The 17,758-nt window shown below is 39.7% G+C and overlaps 1 protein-coding gene across 21 annotated transcripts in view; it reads left to right on the forward strand.

Annotated features, from left to right (window-relative positions):
• GPC5 (glypican 5) overlaps window positions 1–17,758 on the forward strand; it is a 603,769-nt gene that overhangs the window by 12,379 nt on the left and 573,632 nt on the right. For 20 of the 21 annotated variants that reach the window (XR_005258720.1, XR_005258721.1, XR_005258709.1 and 17 more), the window contains exon 1: window positions 978–11,633. The exons of the other annotated variant lie outside the window; for it this stretch is intronic. Coding sequence is in view for 16 of the 20 variants with exons in the window: in XM_038151796.1 (XP_038007724.1) it covers window positions 11,189–11,633 (445 nt within the window). In the remaining 4 variants the exon portion in view is untranslated. Of the gene's footprint in view, window positions 1–977; window positions 11,634–17,758 lie in introns of those variants that run through there. 21 annotated transcript variants of the gene reach the window in all.

Genomic DNA, 17,758 nt, shown 5'->3' on the forward strand with positions numbered 1-17,758 from the left:
ACAAATGGGTACAATTAGTTTACTGATAATCTCCTGGGGAGTTCTAATAAAGCACAAAACAAAACCTAGATCAAGATTTTATAAAAATATGCAGGTGTATGTGTTGCCCATCTCTATTGCTGCTCAGAAGCATTCCTTGAGATTAAATGGTCCTTGGTGGAGTGGTAAAATCAGTCCCTTACCTGAATGGGAGATCTTTTTCAAGTCTTCTGCACTTCCAAGTTGCTTTGAGTGTCATCTTTATGGATGTCCGGATTTGATGTGAAGGTGGCACTGCTGAGAAATAGACCGGGTGCAGGTAGCTGGGCTCAAAAGCTGCACATTGAGATGGGAGCTGAGCTCCAAATGGGAGCCCAGGACAAGAAGCCGGGAGCTGCCAACCTTTGGGATAACAAAGGGAATGAAGATGGATGCTGCCAGCCAGGTGAATGAACACTGAGAGACACGGCAGGAACCAGGAATTGTTTGGATAAAAAAGGAGCTGAAGACTAGAGACCCAGTGAGGTGGATGGACACAGAAATGGGGCAGGAGTATGGGGAGACTGAGGGGATAAAAGCCCAGGGGTTCCTTAGTGAGAGGTTCTTCCTCGGAGGCACCAGCTTGGGCCATGTCTGTGGAACTGTGCTGTGGTACTGCACCAGGAGTAAATGGATTTCTGTAACAAGGCATCCAAGACCCTGCTGTAGGTAACCTGGTCTGACTGTGTGAGTGGGGTGAGCAGGGAGCCAAGCGGGGTTCCCATCAGGTCACTGGAGCTGCCTGCTGGGAAAGAAAGGGCTTTGGTCCCAGCACAGCAGCGGAAGTCTGGCCTTTAGGAGTGTGACTGGTGGGGAGTCCCTGAATGGTCAGAGTGGGAAGTTTACTTAACAGCACTTGATAAAATACATGAGGCCACAACTTGAGCTGGTGTGCAGTGTGCTCAAGAGAGAAGTGCCATTTCCATAGGGCAGCAATACCACCATGTGTTTGACTGGCAAGGCAGGGCGAGTGGTCTTCTTTCATGTGGTAGCTGTAACTTGTAGAACTGGTGCATTAATCAGTATTTGAAGACCCTGTCAGAGCTGCAGCTCTCTGCTCTGCTAGTCTTTTCACTAACTAGAGATTTATCTCTATTTTACTCACCCGGAACATCCTCATCGATTGGCTTTTTATGGCCCCAACAAAATCAAACTTCCCTGATGTCTGGGTCTCTGGTGTGCTCCTGATTGATAGGTGGGAAATTGCACATATGTGGTAAGGATATAGACATTTATAATCTTGATTCATCTGATTGGTCAGTCCTAGTATCAGGGTTATGTTTGTCTCTTGCTAAGAATTCTCAGGCTTCTTTAAGATTTGCCAACAAGTCTGAAGTGCAGCTTTTTTATCACTGTTCCTAAACTTTGTTTAAAAGTTTTCTAAAAAGTTTTTCTTTGTGTGTAGATAATTGACCTTTTATATAATTGTTTAGAAATATTACAATGTTAGTTTAAACTTTGTATATTTTAGTCCAAATTTTATTAAGTACTGTGGATTCCAGGGAACATTTTGGGAAGCTTTTGGTAAAACTACAGATATTTGCAGTTTCTCTCATTTCCTCTGACTTGCTTTTGGAGCTAGCCTTTCCCTAAGCATACAAGGTCAAAAAAAGTAACTGCTCCCAAGTGACATTTCCTCTTTGTCCTTGAGGGGCCTAAGAAATGGGTTGTAGACAAAGCAGGAGCTTTTTTTTTTGCTTTCTTCAAACTTCAGGAATTGTTCTTCCTTCACAGCTTCTTGTTTCCCTATAATAATCAACTTCTTGTAGCTGATTTAGTAAGATAGTTGCTTTGGAGTCTGCCTCAGTACATATATTTTTCTTAAATGCTTGAGCTATTATTCTGGGTTTCTCACAGTTGAAGTGTGCAGTTGACTTACCCTGTAGCTTTCTTGTTCTGTCTTCTACCTGGAGACTGCAGTGGTGTAATACAAACTCATCTTGTTCCAAGATGCCTTGCAAACTGAAATAAGCACTATATACTGTTGCCTGCTGGTTAAAATTCTCAAACTTGGTCATTTTCAGGTGTTCCTTATCTTGTGCTGATTGAATTCAGGTAAAAATAGAATAGTTCAGTTGAAAGGGACCTACAACAATCATCTAATCCAACTGCCTTGACAACTTAAAAAAATTAAAGCATGCTCCCTGGGGCATTGTCCCAGTGCCCCTTAAATATTGTCAGGCTCAAAGCATTGACCACCTCTTGAGGAAGCCTGTTTCTGAGTTTGACCATGTTCTCAGTAAAGATATGATTCCCTGGTGCAGCTCTGAGCTGTTCCCACATGTTCTATGACTGATCTCAGAAATCGGTACCTCTCTCTTCACTTCTCAGGAAGCTGCGGAGAGCAATGTGGTTGTTCCTCAGTCTCCTTTCCAAACTAAACATCAAAATCCACAGTCACTCCTCAGAGAACGGCCCTTCCATCAGCTTGGTTGCCCTCCTCTGGACATATACAAGGACCTCAATATCCTTCTTAAATTGTGGACCCAGCACTGCATTCAGCATATACCAGTGCTGAATACAGAAGCATAATCCCCTCTCTTCACAAATTGGCGATGCTGTGTTTGATGCACCCCAGGGTGTGGTTTCACCTCTTGACTGCCAGGACACACGACTGACTCACACTGATCCTGCTGCCAACCAGCAACACCAGACCCCTTTCTACAGGGCTGCCCTCCAGCCACTCCTCTGCCATTTTGTGCTGGATGCAGAATTTGGTATCTGGACTTGTTAAATTTCACTTCATTTGTGATTATCCAATGTTCCAATCTATCTAGATCCTTCTGCAAGGTCTCTTGTTTCTCTAGAGAGTCAACAGCACTCTCTAGAGAGTCCCAGTTTGGTGTCACCTGCAAACTTGCAAATACTGTGTTCAATTCCACAGAATGCCAGAGCTTGGGACAACTGAGACATTTGGGTGCCTTAACGGAGTTGGTAGAGCTCAATTACAGAAATTTATGGTTAAAGTAGGCACTGTAAGGAAATTAAATAGAGGGAATTAAAACATACGTGTATTTGAAGACAAAAGTTCAAGATAAACTTAAAAAACAACAAGATGCTCTTTTAGCAGAACATGCAGTTGTTTTAGGAGTGTGCTCTGATGTAACTGCATTCATTTTGCTCACTAATGTAATCATTATCTTTAAGTTTTTTAAAATTCTGGATATAATGGTTTGCAGTAACAAATGTATAAAATTCATTATGAAAGGCTTGCTTGAACTTATGATCTAGTGTGCGAGGAAATGCATCTGCTGCTTAGTTATGTGTAACTGTCTTTCATTTGAGTGTCTAATTGAAAGGAGAACAGGAAGAGCTTCCAGGGTATTAGATATATGTGGTATCTTTAGAGATGGCAATATAATAATTTGAGATATGAAATATAATTTTGTGAAAAACAAAGTTTTAATAATTTTAATGGGATAAATATGATTTTATGTCTTAATTAATGAAGGAAACTCAGTGGTCCCAAAACTTAGCATGATGTGTTCTGTATTTACTATTTCGGAATAGAAGTTAGGTAGCTGTTGCCATGTTTGAACAGTTGGTGGCTCCAATGCTTTGCAGCTATCACAATACATACTACTGAAGCAAGTTAGTTTAGTTGAAGCTGTACCAAACTAGTTAGAAGTGTAAAAGGAAAAGTGGAATCAGGAACGTAGTAAATAGCCAAACACTTGCAACTTGCATTTTATGCCACTAGGTAAATATCCCCTTTTTAGTTCTTAGATAAGCATAAACTCCACTATTGCTGTCTAGCTTAGGATAAATTATAAAGGGGCTCCTTTATAAAGTGCCAGTTCATAATCAGTAGCAATATTATTAAAAACGACATAGCTGTCAGCATCCCTGCTCCATATTGCTGGATTATACAGGCAGAACAAATTACAGCTATCCTGACCAAGTAAAAGGAGGGAGAGAATAATCAATCCATTTCTCGAAAAGAAGCAGAGATGAGCATGTAGATAGTCTTTAAACTGAGACTTGCTCAAGTGCTTATGTACCTAAAAGATAAAGTACTTTTGTTTGTGGAAATAAAGGATTTGGTGGGCACTGGTACTTGATAAAACAAGATGACAACTTCTAACAGAAGAGCAGATGCTACATTTAGCTGCCTTTTCAGTCATTGCAGGAGCATTTAATAAACACAAAACTTGAAGAAGATGAAAAAGGTTGTGAAAAATGTTAGTCCTAGAAGTCTGGAGAAAATCTTAGATAAATGGGTAGACATGAGACTAGAAACGTCTGGTGATGACTTCTTCCAGCTTTTTGACCCCCAAAAATATGACTGGAGAGATGGAACATTACTGCACAGGTTTTCCATGTTCTAGAGAAAAGGAAAATGTAGAATTTTTTTTCTTCACTACTGTTAGAAAACTACAGTCTGTCTGTTTTTGATTAAATATTTTTATTATGGCATCCTGAACTAGTATAAGTACTCTGTTACAGTGTTCTGCCTTGTTTTTTATCTGGATTGTTATTGCCGTGTTTTGTTCTTGAAGCTTCTGTAGTTTATGGTAGAAACAGCACTGCAGGACAATCACAGGGAACGCAGCCTTGCAGGTACAGCATGGCTCTCCAAACCACAGTGAGGTAAAGAGCAGTTTGAGAAAACACAGTGAATGAAATCATATGGTGACCCAAAGTTACATGCAAGTGCAATCTGGATGTAGCATTCTATTTCTGTACAATTGAATGTTATGTGCTACAGAAATTCTATTTGGGGCTGAAAAAAGGGGGGAAAAGATTTGAGGAGTCTTTATAATGTGCAGACTTAAGACCCTTCATTTTTATTTCCTTCTGTTTCTGGAGGAGATGAACAAAAATTAGTCCTGCTGATCAGAATTTTTATGTCCATTTTGATTGCTGTATGACATTATACTATCCTAGGAATATTTCATCAAACAACATATACTAGCAAGATGGAGCAAAAAAAAAGTATCAGTTCAATACCTACCCTCACTTCTATTTTTCATTTTAAATTAAGATTTTTGAACTCATTTCTTTATATTCATGTCATCTAAGAGCTGCACTTGAAGACAAGGCTGGAATATAGTTAGAGACACAATATTTACTGGAGAATTCCCTTAGCTTTTCTTCTAAACCTATAACATTCTTTTCAAGTATGTTCTGTGATCACTTTTTCCTATTTTAATCATATTTCTATTAATATTAATTGTTGATAAATTTTATTGAAACCAGGTTGTACTAAGATTGAACTTACATGCTTGTATTATCTACACAGTACTCTGGAACAGCCAGTGGACAACAGCAGACTAACATCTCAAAGTATTTACATGCTGCACTGATTAATTCTTGTTCCTACAGTGGACTCCAAAGTTGTTCACATGTAATATATCGCGTCCATGAAATGTATGTTAACGCTATTGAGAAGATGGGAAAAACACACCAATCTGAGACCCTCATCCAGGACTAGTCAGCTCATTAGCGGGGATCAGTTTGGTTTTGTAAAAGGATTTGTGTCTTTAAGAAAAAAATTATGTCTTGTGTGGCAGTAAGATGTAGTAAAAAAATTTGTGCTATCTATGTATCTCCTTAAGCACACTATTTTTTTTTCTTTAATGAGGACCTTGGCCTTCCTTTTTCCAGGTACTGGTTTCATTTTGCTGTTTAATACAAAATGAGAAATAAGCTTGAAGTACGCTTCACACGTAGTTCAGGGATAACAGTGTTCATGAAACTTTGTGTGGTGGATGGCTTTGATATTCGCATTATTTTCGCTTGAAGATTTTTCCTGCATCTGAGCCATTTTGGATATCTTATACCTATAACAGCAGAGAAATACCTGTTAACAAATGGCTATATGCCTAATGCATATAGTTATTAACATAATTACGCAATTGCTGTAGTTGATATCATTACAATTGACTTTGCATTGTGAATTTCATTATCAAGTTAATGAAGTTTTTGTGCTGATGGAAGTTGTGTCCTGATAAATACAGACTGATCCATAAAAAGAGCTCATGATGTGGTTCGGCAGGAGGTTTCACAGCCTTTGAATAGAAAGCTGTGGCTGTATTTTTTTTGTATTTATAATGCAGGAAAAGATTGGTGCTAGCATTTTTAGATTAAATTCTTGGTCATGTATAGCAAGAGTATCCCACTTGGTAGACTGGTGTTCTGGTTTTCCCCAGACCAGCTGCTAAAACTACTACAGTGCATGTTAAGATAATATCAGTGATTGATTGCATAGCCTTGCCACTTAAAAAAATACATTAATATCTCACATGTCCACTTGGGAGGTGGGAAAGTTTGAATCTGTGTCAAGCAGACAGAGACAGCTAGTCACTTGAATCTTGAATGTGTGAATGGCATTAAAGAAAATGAGGGTGACTGCATTTATTTTCTTTGATACTTAGTTTCATCAGGTGTAACAGAGTTACAGTGTTTTGGTCTAAATTCGAGACTTCCTACGAATTCTTTATCTTAGTGTGTGACTTCAGGGGGGACCTAATGGTGAGGTAGGTCACCTGTTCAACACTGGCAACGTGTAGCTCCTAGTAATCAAAAAATAGATGCCTGGGAGTTGTTACTAATGGAAACTTGAACCTTTACTGGAGGTAAATCTTTACTTAAGCCTTTCAGGAGTGCCTAGGTCTGTCCCGATTTTTAAAATGAAAAAAAAAAAAAAAAGAGATTAAGAATATTCACCCCAAAATGTCTAAGAAAGTCTCCATGGAAACAGTGTACCTAGCAGTAAAAAGAAGTACTTTTGAGAGTAAATGGCGGACTGCTGAGCTATGTTTGAAGTATAAATTATTAAATGAATAAAACTTTTATTAAAATAGATGTGCAATTACCTTCTGGATACAGTACTCTGAAATGAGTACTGGAATTTGGAATTACTGTGAAGAACGGAAGCTGTGCCTGTGTAGGCAGGATGCCAGGTCTGAACTTCTGCACCCTTTTCCATTTTAATTGAAGTGGGAAGTCAGTCCTGCAGAGCTCGGGGCCGGGGGCTGTGGTGGTGTGTGACGGGGAGAAGACCTTTCCCCCCAGCCCCATGTCCCCAAGCCGAGGGTGCACCTGCGGGAGCGGGGCAGTCCCGGGGAGCGGCGGCAGCAGGCAGGCACAGCGCTTCCTCGGGTCTGCCTGCCAGCAGCTTTTCCTGGATGACAGCGGCTGGCTGGTTTCACCGCGAAGATGAAGAGCGTGTAGAGAGTTATGGAGAGGCCGGGAGCTGGGACGGAAGGGATGCTGGGACCTTAATGCGCGGGGGGAAGCCTCAGCTGAAGTTAATGGAAGAATAGCATCTGCTGTGTGCTTGGGGGCGGGAGGAGCAATGCTGGTGGTCTGTCATGGTTGAAGATGTCCCTGTTCCTCACAGGGGAATTGGACTAGAGGACCTTTAAACGTCCCTTCCAAACTTTACTATGACTGTAATGTACTCCTCTGTGGTCTGCATCTGTTGCCCCAGTATTCTCTCTCTCATGTGTCCCTGCCTGAGTTCTCAGCTGACAACTCTTTGTTGTTGCAAGCATGAAACAGTAATACAGTTTTCTCATTAAGAGTTCAAAAAGATTTTCAGATAAAATTAATATTTTTTCCTTCTTTAAAAAAAAAATCAAAATATCCCAACCAACATTTTTGAGAATTTATCTCAAAATAAGGTAAAAATGTTACAAGGCTAGTATCAATTCTTTCAGGCTCTACTTTAATGAACAATTAGATAAATTAAACTTAAAAGTTGTGTGTGAAGTTTTACAGGCCTCACTAAATTTATGGTATCGTTGGTAAATGTGGGTTTATTATGAATACAAATGCTATGTAGCTTTTAGTCCTACTTCACTAGCTTTATTATACCAACTTGAAACAAGATAACTGTTTGGGGTGTTTTTGGTTTTTTTTTTTTTTTCCCCCTTACTATCTATAGAATCATTAGAATAGCTCTGTATAACTGATGAAAAAGTTGGTGATTTGTTGTGTAGTTTTTATTTTGTTGTTGTTCCTCCCCATGCTGTTGCTGTAACTTCCAGAAGTTCTGTTTTGGTCCTAGGATCCATACTCTGTTCAAAGCTATATAAAAATCAAAAAGATGTTATCAAAACCAAGAACTTGCAGAGAGCATATTTTACAACAGAAATAGAATTTGACACTGGGAGATGATGTGAACATAGCAGTCAACACAGACACTAGTCTGTCTCCTTAATCAATAAAGATTGATTTCCTTCCTTTACTGTGGTATGTATAAAAAGAATAGTCAAAACATTTATTCTTCTAAATCACTCTTTAAATCTTTTTACTATGAGGCAGCCTAATAGATGTTTGAACTACTTTCAGATACATGAGAAAAAATAGCATGAAAGTATATGATCATTTCAGAATGTGGAGACAGGTGCTGTAGTCTTTGGGAAGCAGAAACTCCCCTTTGCATCCAGAGAGGGAACCATTTAGAAGGATATGCAACCAAAGCCAAGCAATTTGTGTCTGACACAATAAGGAATATGAGAAAAGTGAACATGGTCTAAGCAACAAGTTGAAAAGGGTTATTTTTGTAGTAGCTCTCTGAAGAGATGAAAACAGGAAAGGTGGTACAGCCATATAAAGTGTTTTCAGTCATTACAAGATGACAGTCCAAAGGAGAATGTCATTTGTGTAGATGAGGAGGAAACTTAGCTGTGTTCCAAAAATAATAGAAAGCTTCCTTTTAAAAAGCTTCCTGTGATTTAGAGGGATAAATTGAAGATCCTCCTCTGGCATTGCACCAGTGTTTCAGGTAATAGAGTGGTATTGTTTGTGATTAAGGAAAAGAGGCAAAGGGAGAATTTGTAGAAGGGGTATTCTTAAGTCATCTTGTGCTAACAGCTGGATATCTATCCATGAGGAGCCATCAGGTGTGTCTGTTCAGGCTTTGGCCAAGAAGATACAAGTCTAGCCAATCCTCATGTTCTCTCATAAAATTCATATATATGTATATATATTCTCATGTTAAAATGAGAGGAGCTCATTTTTTCTGCAAACCTGCTCTATCACAGGCATCTCACAGGGTCACATCGTCCTTCAGGCATCCACTTGCTCTGGCATGGGATTCTACATGGGCTGCGAGTGAATCTCTTCTCCATCATGGACTCATTCCCAGGTCACAGACCTTTCAACTCAAGTTCAGACTGAAGTTCCAGCCTGTCCAGTACAGCAGGACAGGAGCAGCAGCCACCATACTCTGGCCACCTGCCATCCCTTGGAGGTGCATTCCTGGGCACAATACAGTAAGGTGATAAAGCAAAATCCAGTAAGCAGAAGCAAAATGTGCCCACTAAAAAGCAGTAGATTCAAGAATATGAGCCCCATGGCAAGAGACAGGAGCCTGCTCATTACTAGCTTAACAGCACTAGCGAATATAAATTCAGTCTAGTATATCCCAGAATAATTAATTCTTGAAACTTGTTAGCTAAAATACACATTTTAAGATGAAAATCAGAGAAGCTTTGAAGCATAAAACTTTGAAGCAAAAAATTAAATTCAATCTTCTAATGGAGCAAAAAATAATTATTTCCTTCACACTTCCTATGCTAAAGTTATGAACAAAAAATAAAAATAGAAATAACAACTCTCTAAATCCCCCAACAAACAAAAACTTACTTCACCTTTTGGACCAAACTAGAATCTATCTCATATGGTAAGGTCTAGTTAAAACATGTACATTAAATTTCTTACCAAAAACCTCCCTTTTCTCTTAAACTGTACAGTTGGAGGATAGAGGTTTCTCTGAATTGCAATTGGTGGAGGACATGAGAAAGTACTGGTTCCATTTGAAGCAAAGGAGTTCTAGAGATTTCCCAATATCATCTACTGCCGTAGGCAAACTTCCACGTGGTTGTGGGGTAAAGGAGAAATTTGTTAGTGGGACTACTTAAATCTTTTTCTTAATTTGCAAGAATTTTTCCCTGAATACTAATACTTTATTTCCGTAAGTTGACTTGAGTGCTGCACATTTTGTATTAGGTGTTGAGGATGGCATTTCATCATTTCCAGAATTTGCTCTACCATCTTCAAGTTGCTGAATAAGATCCTATGTTCTCTGGCTGCCATGTTTAGGTTGTTTTCACCAGTGGTATTTTTCAATATTTTAAAAAAGACTATTTTATTGGATGACAGGGAGCTCACTGCCTACCACCAGCTTCCATACAAGATATTGCAATTTATTTTTTTTAGTTATTTACTTTAATTTAAACAATTTTTTTTATTTGCAGTAGGACTCACTGTTCTATTCCCTCCCTCTCCTTTTTTTTTTTTTTTTATGGGGGACTAAAATGTCTTTTGCTGTAGTGTCCTTTATCAAGAAGATTGTAACCTGTCATCTGTGTACACTTTTTATACATCAATGTATAAGAAAAGTAAAACAAATTCTGTTAAAGGACATTTCATATAATCTACATTGGAGGTTGCTGGTGAAAGGAAGTTGCCAAGCCCAGAAGTATGGATGATTGAGAAATACTAGTCCTCTCCCCTTCTTATGAGCTGTCATTCAGTAGACTGGATAATGAAGACTGGATAATGACATTGTTTTATTGCTTTGCTCAGTAGTGGTTGATCTCTAGTGCAAATTTTAATAACTTATGTTTTGGTTTGTTAACTGTATTCAAATGAAAGTGTGGAATAATCCACACTTAGAACTGGTTTTGGAGTCTTGTGTTGACACTGCTGACGCAGATTAAAGATTTCTTTTAAATTGAAAGCCTTATGTTTTACAGTACTGAATGACCACTTGCAGCTCTGAAGCACACTAAGAAAAAAAATCTGGCTCAGATAATAATGATTCTGGTCAGGGATAAGGTGTGACGTTTAAAATTTGTGCATGGAGAAAATTCTTGATTTTGGCATCAAGGAAGCTGTTCTTAAAGATAACCTGATGCCTCCCAGATGCTCCCTTGGCTGCCTTAACAGCTCCCATCGGACTTCAGTTTGCAGACAGGACAGGAGTTTGTAAATTGGTCCCGTGTCACTCACGTTTGCGTCAGGAAACTGAACTTTTTGAAGATGCCCCGAAGACTGCCGAATTCTTGGAAACTTTTGTCAGAAAAACAAAAGTTTGGCATTTCAAGCCAAACTGAACAGCGTACATTATTGACAGTCTTAAGCCTGTCGCTAGCAGTTCCCCAAAGCGCTGTAATATTTTTTTTCCGTGTTTTTGGGTCGGAATTGCTCCCCTATCATGCCAGCGCTTCTTTTGCCTTTGGCTTTCTCCTTCGCAGCCCGCACTCCCCGCGCCCCGGGTGTGCGTGGTACGGCGGGGGTGTTTCCTCTCGTCCCCAGCCCCGACACGGGCGCTGGGCAGCGCCTCCCGCGGCTGCCCTGGGCGTGGGGGCCCCTCCTCGGGCGGGGGCCGGGCCGGGGGAGGGTCCCAGCAGGGCGGCGGGCGGTGCCTCCCCCGCGGCGGCGGGTCGGGGCGCCTCGGCCGCGTCCCCGCGGCAGCTGGCGGCGGTCGCGGGCCATGGGGGGGAAGAGCTTCTGCTTTGCCGTCCTGACCGTCGCCGTCCTGCTCCTGGCCGCCGCCTCGGTGGGTGCGGAGCCGCCGCCGAGCTGCGAGGCGGTCCGGAAAGTTTTCCAGGTGCGGCGGCTCGGCCCGCTCGGTGGCGTCCCGGAGTTCCCGCGGGCAGGTAAGGCAGAGCTGGCGGGGCAGGAGGCACCGGGAGCGGCGGGGCCGCCGGCTTCGAAATCGGTGCCGCCGGCGGCGATGGGTGGGTGATGCTGGTGGCCGGGCTGGGCACCGCGGGCACATCGGGTCCCCCGCTTTGTAGCGACATCGCGACTGGCCCCTTACTCAAGAGAGAAAATGCTCTTCTCGGGCTGTGGGCACTGGGGCAGCGCGACACCTGCCTGAAACCCCCTTGTGCCCAGCCACTTCCCTTCCGTGCCGCGCAGAGCAGAGCGAGCCGGCTTCAGCTGGGCTCGTCCTGCTTCCAGCCGGCCGTGGGCAGGTACATGGGTGCCGGCGCGAACCCTGGAGGCTGGGAACAGCCCCCGATCTCCGTCTGGGGCTGCTGGAGTCACTGCTGTGGAATGAGAATGATTTACACCGCTGCCAGTGGTCGGGCTGCGCATTTTCCGTACTGGATATCTGCCTGTCACTGGAACGTAACGGAATAAAATTCCCGGGAAAGTAGAGTATTTATGGCAATTTGAGTATATCTAGCATTTGTATCAGCAATTTTTTTTTTAAAGTAGATACTGAATGACTTTACAAAGCACGTATATAGTAAGGCGTACGTTTTTAGGTTTGAGGTTTTGGTTCCAGGTTTTGTGAGAACCTCAGTTGAACTCAGAGGATTAAAATGCAAGTATTTTAGTGATCAGTGATGAAAAAAGGATGAAAAAAACAACTTTTTTTTTTACACATCGGTAAAGTGTGTTCATGTTTGGATGACAGGTTAACTAGTAAATGTGAGTCAGTGCTTTTTAAACAGAAAATGCAACAAAAGCGGAGTTAATGTCCCCTCACTTTGAAATATCAATAACTAACCTCATTGGTTTTTTAAAGATAATCTGTGTGTTTTTTATTAACTCTGCAAGTTGAGATAAGGCATACTAGGTTTATTTTAAAGGAATCCCTCCAAAAAAGAGCTTTTAATAACTCTAGCTTTAAATGTGATAGATAGTGCTTAACATAGTCAATATTGCAGTGTGTAGGTTATAAATTAGAGTACTATATTTATTACCAGTACATTTATCAACATGCATGGTTGTCTTCTTGCATAGTTCTAACCTGAAGATTTTATAATTGTCTTTAATAAAAAGAAAATAAACACTTCACTTGGAAAGCCTGATGAGACAGGTACTATGCAAATGAAGGTGTCTGTAAAGTGAAATCTGAGTTACAGTCCTGTTGGCAATTTCGTTTTTCTGTGCTGATTATTTGTGTGAATAATCTCAGTATGAATGATATGGTATCACTTTATCTATGTTCTTCTCATTCCATAGCCTAGTGTAAATTTTATGTTTTCTCTGTTATTGTTATTTATTTTGATTACTGTACTGTTCATTTGTGTTCTAGGGATAGGGAGGAGCTATGCTGACTCAAGAGAAAAGAACTATGGTGCCTGATTCATGTTTCTTCTGCTCTGCTCCTCCGATTTCCTCCTTTCCCCTATAATATTTTTTATGCCACCACTCACTTTCTTCTTTTGATTTGGACTTCTATGCATTTCCTGCTCGTAGGAAAAGCCGTGTTTGAATTGTAAGAATATAAAAGAATTCCTTTCTCTGCTGCTGCCCTTGCAAACAGTGAGCAGCAGGAGGTGTGGTACAGCTGTATGGTCAGCAGCCTTTCACTCTTTGAAGGAATTACATTGCTGTGGGCTGCCAGAGTTCTTGTTCTGAGTAGCATTGATCTCAGATATCATGAAACAAATAATTGCAAGCAGTAAAATCTGTCATGAAGTGCAATGACAAGAAAATGGGGATTAAATGAGTGTTTTAGAAGGTTTAGGTGTGATTAAAGGTATTAGTAGGCTCAAAGTATAATGTGAAGAGAAATGTCAGTTTTTGCTACTGATCTTCTATATTAAGACTTCTTTTGAGGCAAGATGTAAAAATATTTTAAAACCTTTTCTGATGACACTAAGAAACGTGTTTGTGTATAAGATGCAAACATGCAGCCATACAACACACACATTTCTTGTAGGTGTCCCCTTATGAAAATAGGTGTCCAAGCTGCCTTTGCAAGGTTTAATTTTGGTGTTGAAATGTGGGCATCTAACAGTATTTTAATTTTCTTAGGGTTTCCATAATGTTCTCAGTGATGCAATAACTCTGGGAAACGTACATCTCTCTGGTAGTGCAGTGTGCAGTGGGTGGGATACCTTTGGCATCTCAGGTGCTCTTTGTGGGCAGCCACAGTGGACAGCCAGTGCAGCTTGTGGCATTTTGGAGCTACTCCATTATCAAATGTTGGCGTTGTCTTCAGAATAAGCTGCGTAAATGGCCTCTCCTGCTTTGCCTCTGTGTCTTTCTTTTAGTGGTACCTTAGACATAACTTAAGAACACTTTCATTTTAATGTCTTAAGCTGGCTCTTTGAGGTAGAGCATGATCACCAGCTGAAGAACAGCAGGAATGCTGGTTGATGTATGGTTTTGTATGCAGTGGAAATCAATAAAATTACAGGGTTATGTTTGCCTTGTTTTTGTTGCATGTATAAAAAAAGGCTGTACCATTCCCATTCTTTCCTCTTCTTAGTGGGAATAAAAACAGCAGCCTTATATCAGTAAATCATGCAAATTCTGGTTCTGAGATTGTCATGTGTCTGTATTTTGAATATATGTTAGCTCAAAAACCTATACATTATTTTATGTAATTAGTTTTGCAGCTATTGTATAAAGGTTGTGTATCTTTAAGGGAGAAAAAAGTACCTCTGTCATCCTATGCAGAAATGACATATATATGTTCATGAAGGTAATGTTGAAGGTTATGAAAACTACAAATTTGAGTTTGTGTTATGATCCACATAGGACAGGATATAATAGTGTTGAAAATGGCAACTAATAATCAAGATATATATATTTTTTTTTACCAATCCTAAGATACTTTTTGCTACCCCTAGCAATCAAGACATTTGACTAACTGTTCTTGGTCTTTTGTAAATGTGATTTGGGGGCTATAGTACAGACTTAGACTCAGCCCCATCACATGCTATATTGGAACATTAATTGCATTCATGCTGATTTCAAGTGTTAATTGCAAAAATAATTTGTTTTTTTTTTTTTTTTTCCTGTCTGGTTCTGTGCTACAAGTACATTTTTGGTGGGACTGTACATAATAATAAGCTCAGTGATTAAAAATCCTGAAGACACTTTTTGCTGTATGAAGAATAAAATAAATATGAAAAGTACTCAAAGTTTAGGTCTGGAGTTTTTTATTTTGTTTTTGTGGATCAATATGACTTGGATTATTAAAAAAAAAAAGAAATTGTTGTCTGCAAAATATTTTAAACATATTTTTATTTCCTATGTTCATGCTATTGTATATCCTTTCTGGTACTGTAACCCAAGATTTCTTGAAGATTTGCACTCTTTTACCTACACTCTTTTCTATATGCTAGTAAATCTAGAGTTTTTAGCTAATTTCAGCAGCTCTTTTTTTCCAGACAGATTAAATGGGAGCTCTGAGCTGTTCTTGTTATCTTGGTTGCAAATAATATTTATTTTCTGGTTTCTTTCTCTCAGAATACCTAGAACAGAGAAGTTGTGGATCCCCAATCCCTGGACGTGGTCAAGGCCAGGCATGATGGGGCTTTGAAAAACCTGGTCTAATGAAATATGTCCCTGCCCATGGTGGAGGGTTGAAACTAGATGTTCTGTAAGGGCCTTGCAAACCAGACCATTCTATGATACAATTTTAGCAACAGTAGAATAGGATGGCTGGTAAACCATTCACTCATGCCTTCCTAACAGAGAGCCTCTGGTAGATATGTCAGTGAAAAAATTTTCAGGCTTCTCATTGCATCAAAAAGCTGAATTCTGAGGCTTATTGAAAAATGTTAAATTTACTGTCACTGTAGAATCAAACAATTCCCAGTGAAGTTGGGGGAAAAAAACTGCTGGATATATTTTTTCTCAGAAGTTTGTTTTTGTTTGGTTTCTGTTTGTTTGCTTTTTTAGTTTTGGGTTGGTTTATTTTTTCAGGGATCAATCTAGGCTTCTTTTCAGCAAACATTGGGAGATCACGTGTGCAATTATGAGAACAAGAAGCATAAAAGAGAGTGAAGACTGTGATTATTTAAAATTTTACTGTAGAGGCTTTTTGGTAGAGAACCATTATGAATAAGAATTTGAATAAATGAGAAAAAACATACTGGAAAGATGAGATAATGTCAGAAAAAGTTGGTCTGTGATACTATTGTTCATTCAAATTAAAATATTCTTGCTAATTCCCCCTAAAGTAACCATCGAAGTCAGTTTCAAATCCAGCAGGTTACTTTAATGCAATTCCAAGATCATATTTGAATTTTAATTTGGGTTTCTAGTATAATTTACATTCCAGTAATTTGGATTTTGGTTCTACCTCAAGTCAATTTTTTTTTCTTTTGTTGTATTGAGGCAGGGAGACTTCTAATTGCTCTATTTGTTTAACAGTCATTCAGAGCTCTGGAATATGATTTAGTCAGAGATAGAAAGTGAATTGCTCTGTCAAATCAGTTACTGATGTTCATTATATCACATCCGTTTTTGTAAGGACTGTTGCAAACAGCATAATTTATTGTGTGTGTGAACATTTCATCTCTGGATCCACAAAATGATTGCTGTGAAAAGAAATTTAACAGTATTTTGAGATTAAAATCAACAAAAAAGTGGGCTCAGCTATATAGAAGTTCCCCTATCTCAATCTCCAATCTTTCAGCTTCTCTAGGAAGTGATCAGTGCTCAGTAGTCTTGATCTGGCTGGGTTGGCCTGAAAGATGGTGCAGCTCAAGAACTGCCTTCTGACTCTCATGCCAAGTGGAACAGACCACTGTTATGCCTACATTGCTTAAGGCTGGTGTCCTGTAGAAGGAATGGACTGTTCTCACTCCATGGGATTTTCTCTTGAATCTTCTTGGGAACCAGTACAATGCTTTTGTAATGCCATGTCACTGTGGGTTCCCCTGCCCTGAAATTCAAGTAGTCTCAAAAATAGGAGGGCTTTTGGACAGGATGACATGTTTTGTTCTGTGAACTGTAGTGTGGGTGTATGAAGGGATTGGTTTCACCTTGCTGGAGTGCTTCTTAGTAGGCAGGAAGATGAGTTTGGAGTGTATAAGGAAGGAGCTAAACTTGTACTACAGTGTTGTCTGGAGTGCCCTTTGAAAGCAGTATATAGAATTCAGCATCCCTTGAAGTGCAGGTGAGAGAAATACTGACTGCTGCTGAATAGAGCCACAGAAAGAAGTGAGATTATTGTTCAGCAGTATCAACAGTAGGGCCGGGTGCTTGAGGCTGATCCCCATCTCTTTTACTGAGCAAAGCTGAAGTACTTTATGACAATCATGGTGATAGCAAGTAATGCTAAATCTGGAGTGGTGCTTGTAACAAAAATAAGTTAATAAATATTAAAGGATAAGCATGAGAAGGACTTAGGTCTGATACAGGTTCCAAATCCATTTTGAAATAAACCACTCATTTGACAATTTCATCCAAGCCGTATGGCATTTCAGTGCTGGCTTTTGAAAGATTGTCATGACAATCCTATGTCTGTTTTGGGATTTTTCAGACCCTGGATTTGATCTCTTGGAAGTCTAAATAGAGAGGCAGAAATTTACCACAGATCTGGCAGTTGCTCTGCCTGGCAGTTAATGTTCTTATCCTGTCAGCATTTGTTTATCGCAAGGTACTAAAAATACAGATTTCTACAGCTGAGACCATGAATAAAAGTTTGAAATCAGTTCCAGATAGGTAAATTGCACCTTAGAACAATTACATTTTTCTTCCCAAACTGTCTTTCCTAGACTCATCTAGATTATTTTCAGTTCTAAAACCTTTCTTTTATCGTAACTGTTTACTTCAATATATTTTTATTACAGTCTAAAGTATTTCACTTCTAGCTGTCTTGTGATCTTGTCTCAAAGTGGATCACAGTGTAGAGCCACAATCAGAATTTGGTACTGAAAAGAGCCAATATGCCTTTTTGGAGTAGAAAGTGTTTTCTCCCTCTATGTCAAAGTTGGTTACTGATAAAACAGTTCTTTTGGAAGATAGGAAGTTTTTTAGATGTGAAAACTCAGAAAATAATTGTGTGGGTTTTTTAATATTG

This window comes from Motacilla alba, chromosome 1, assembly GCF_015832195.1.
Source record: "Motacilla alba alba isolate MOTALB_02 chromosome 1, Motacilla_alba_V1.0_pri, whole genome shotgun sequence".
Lineage (NCBI taxonomy): Eukaryota > Metazoa > Chordata > Aves > Passeriformes > Motacillidae > Motacilla > Motacilla alba.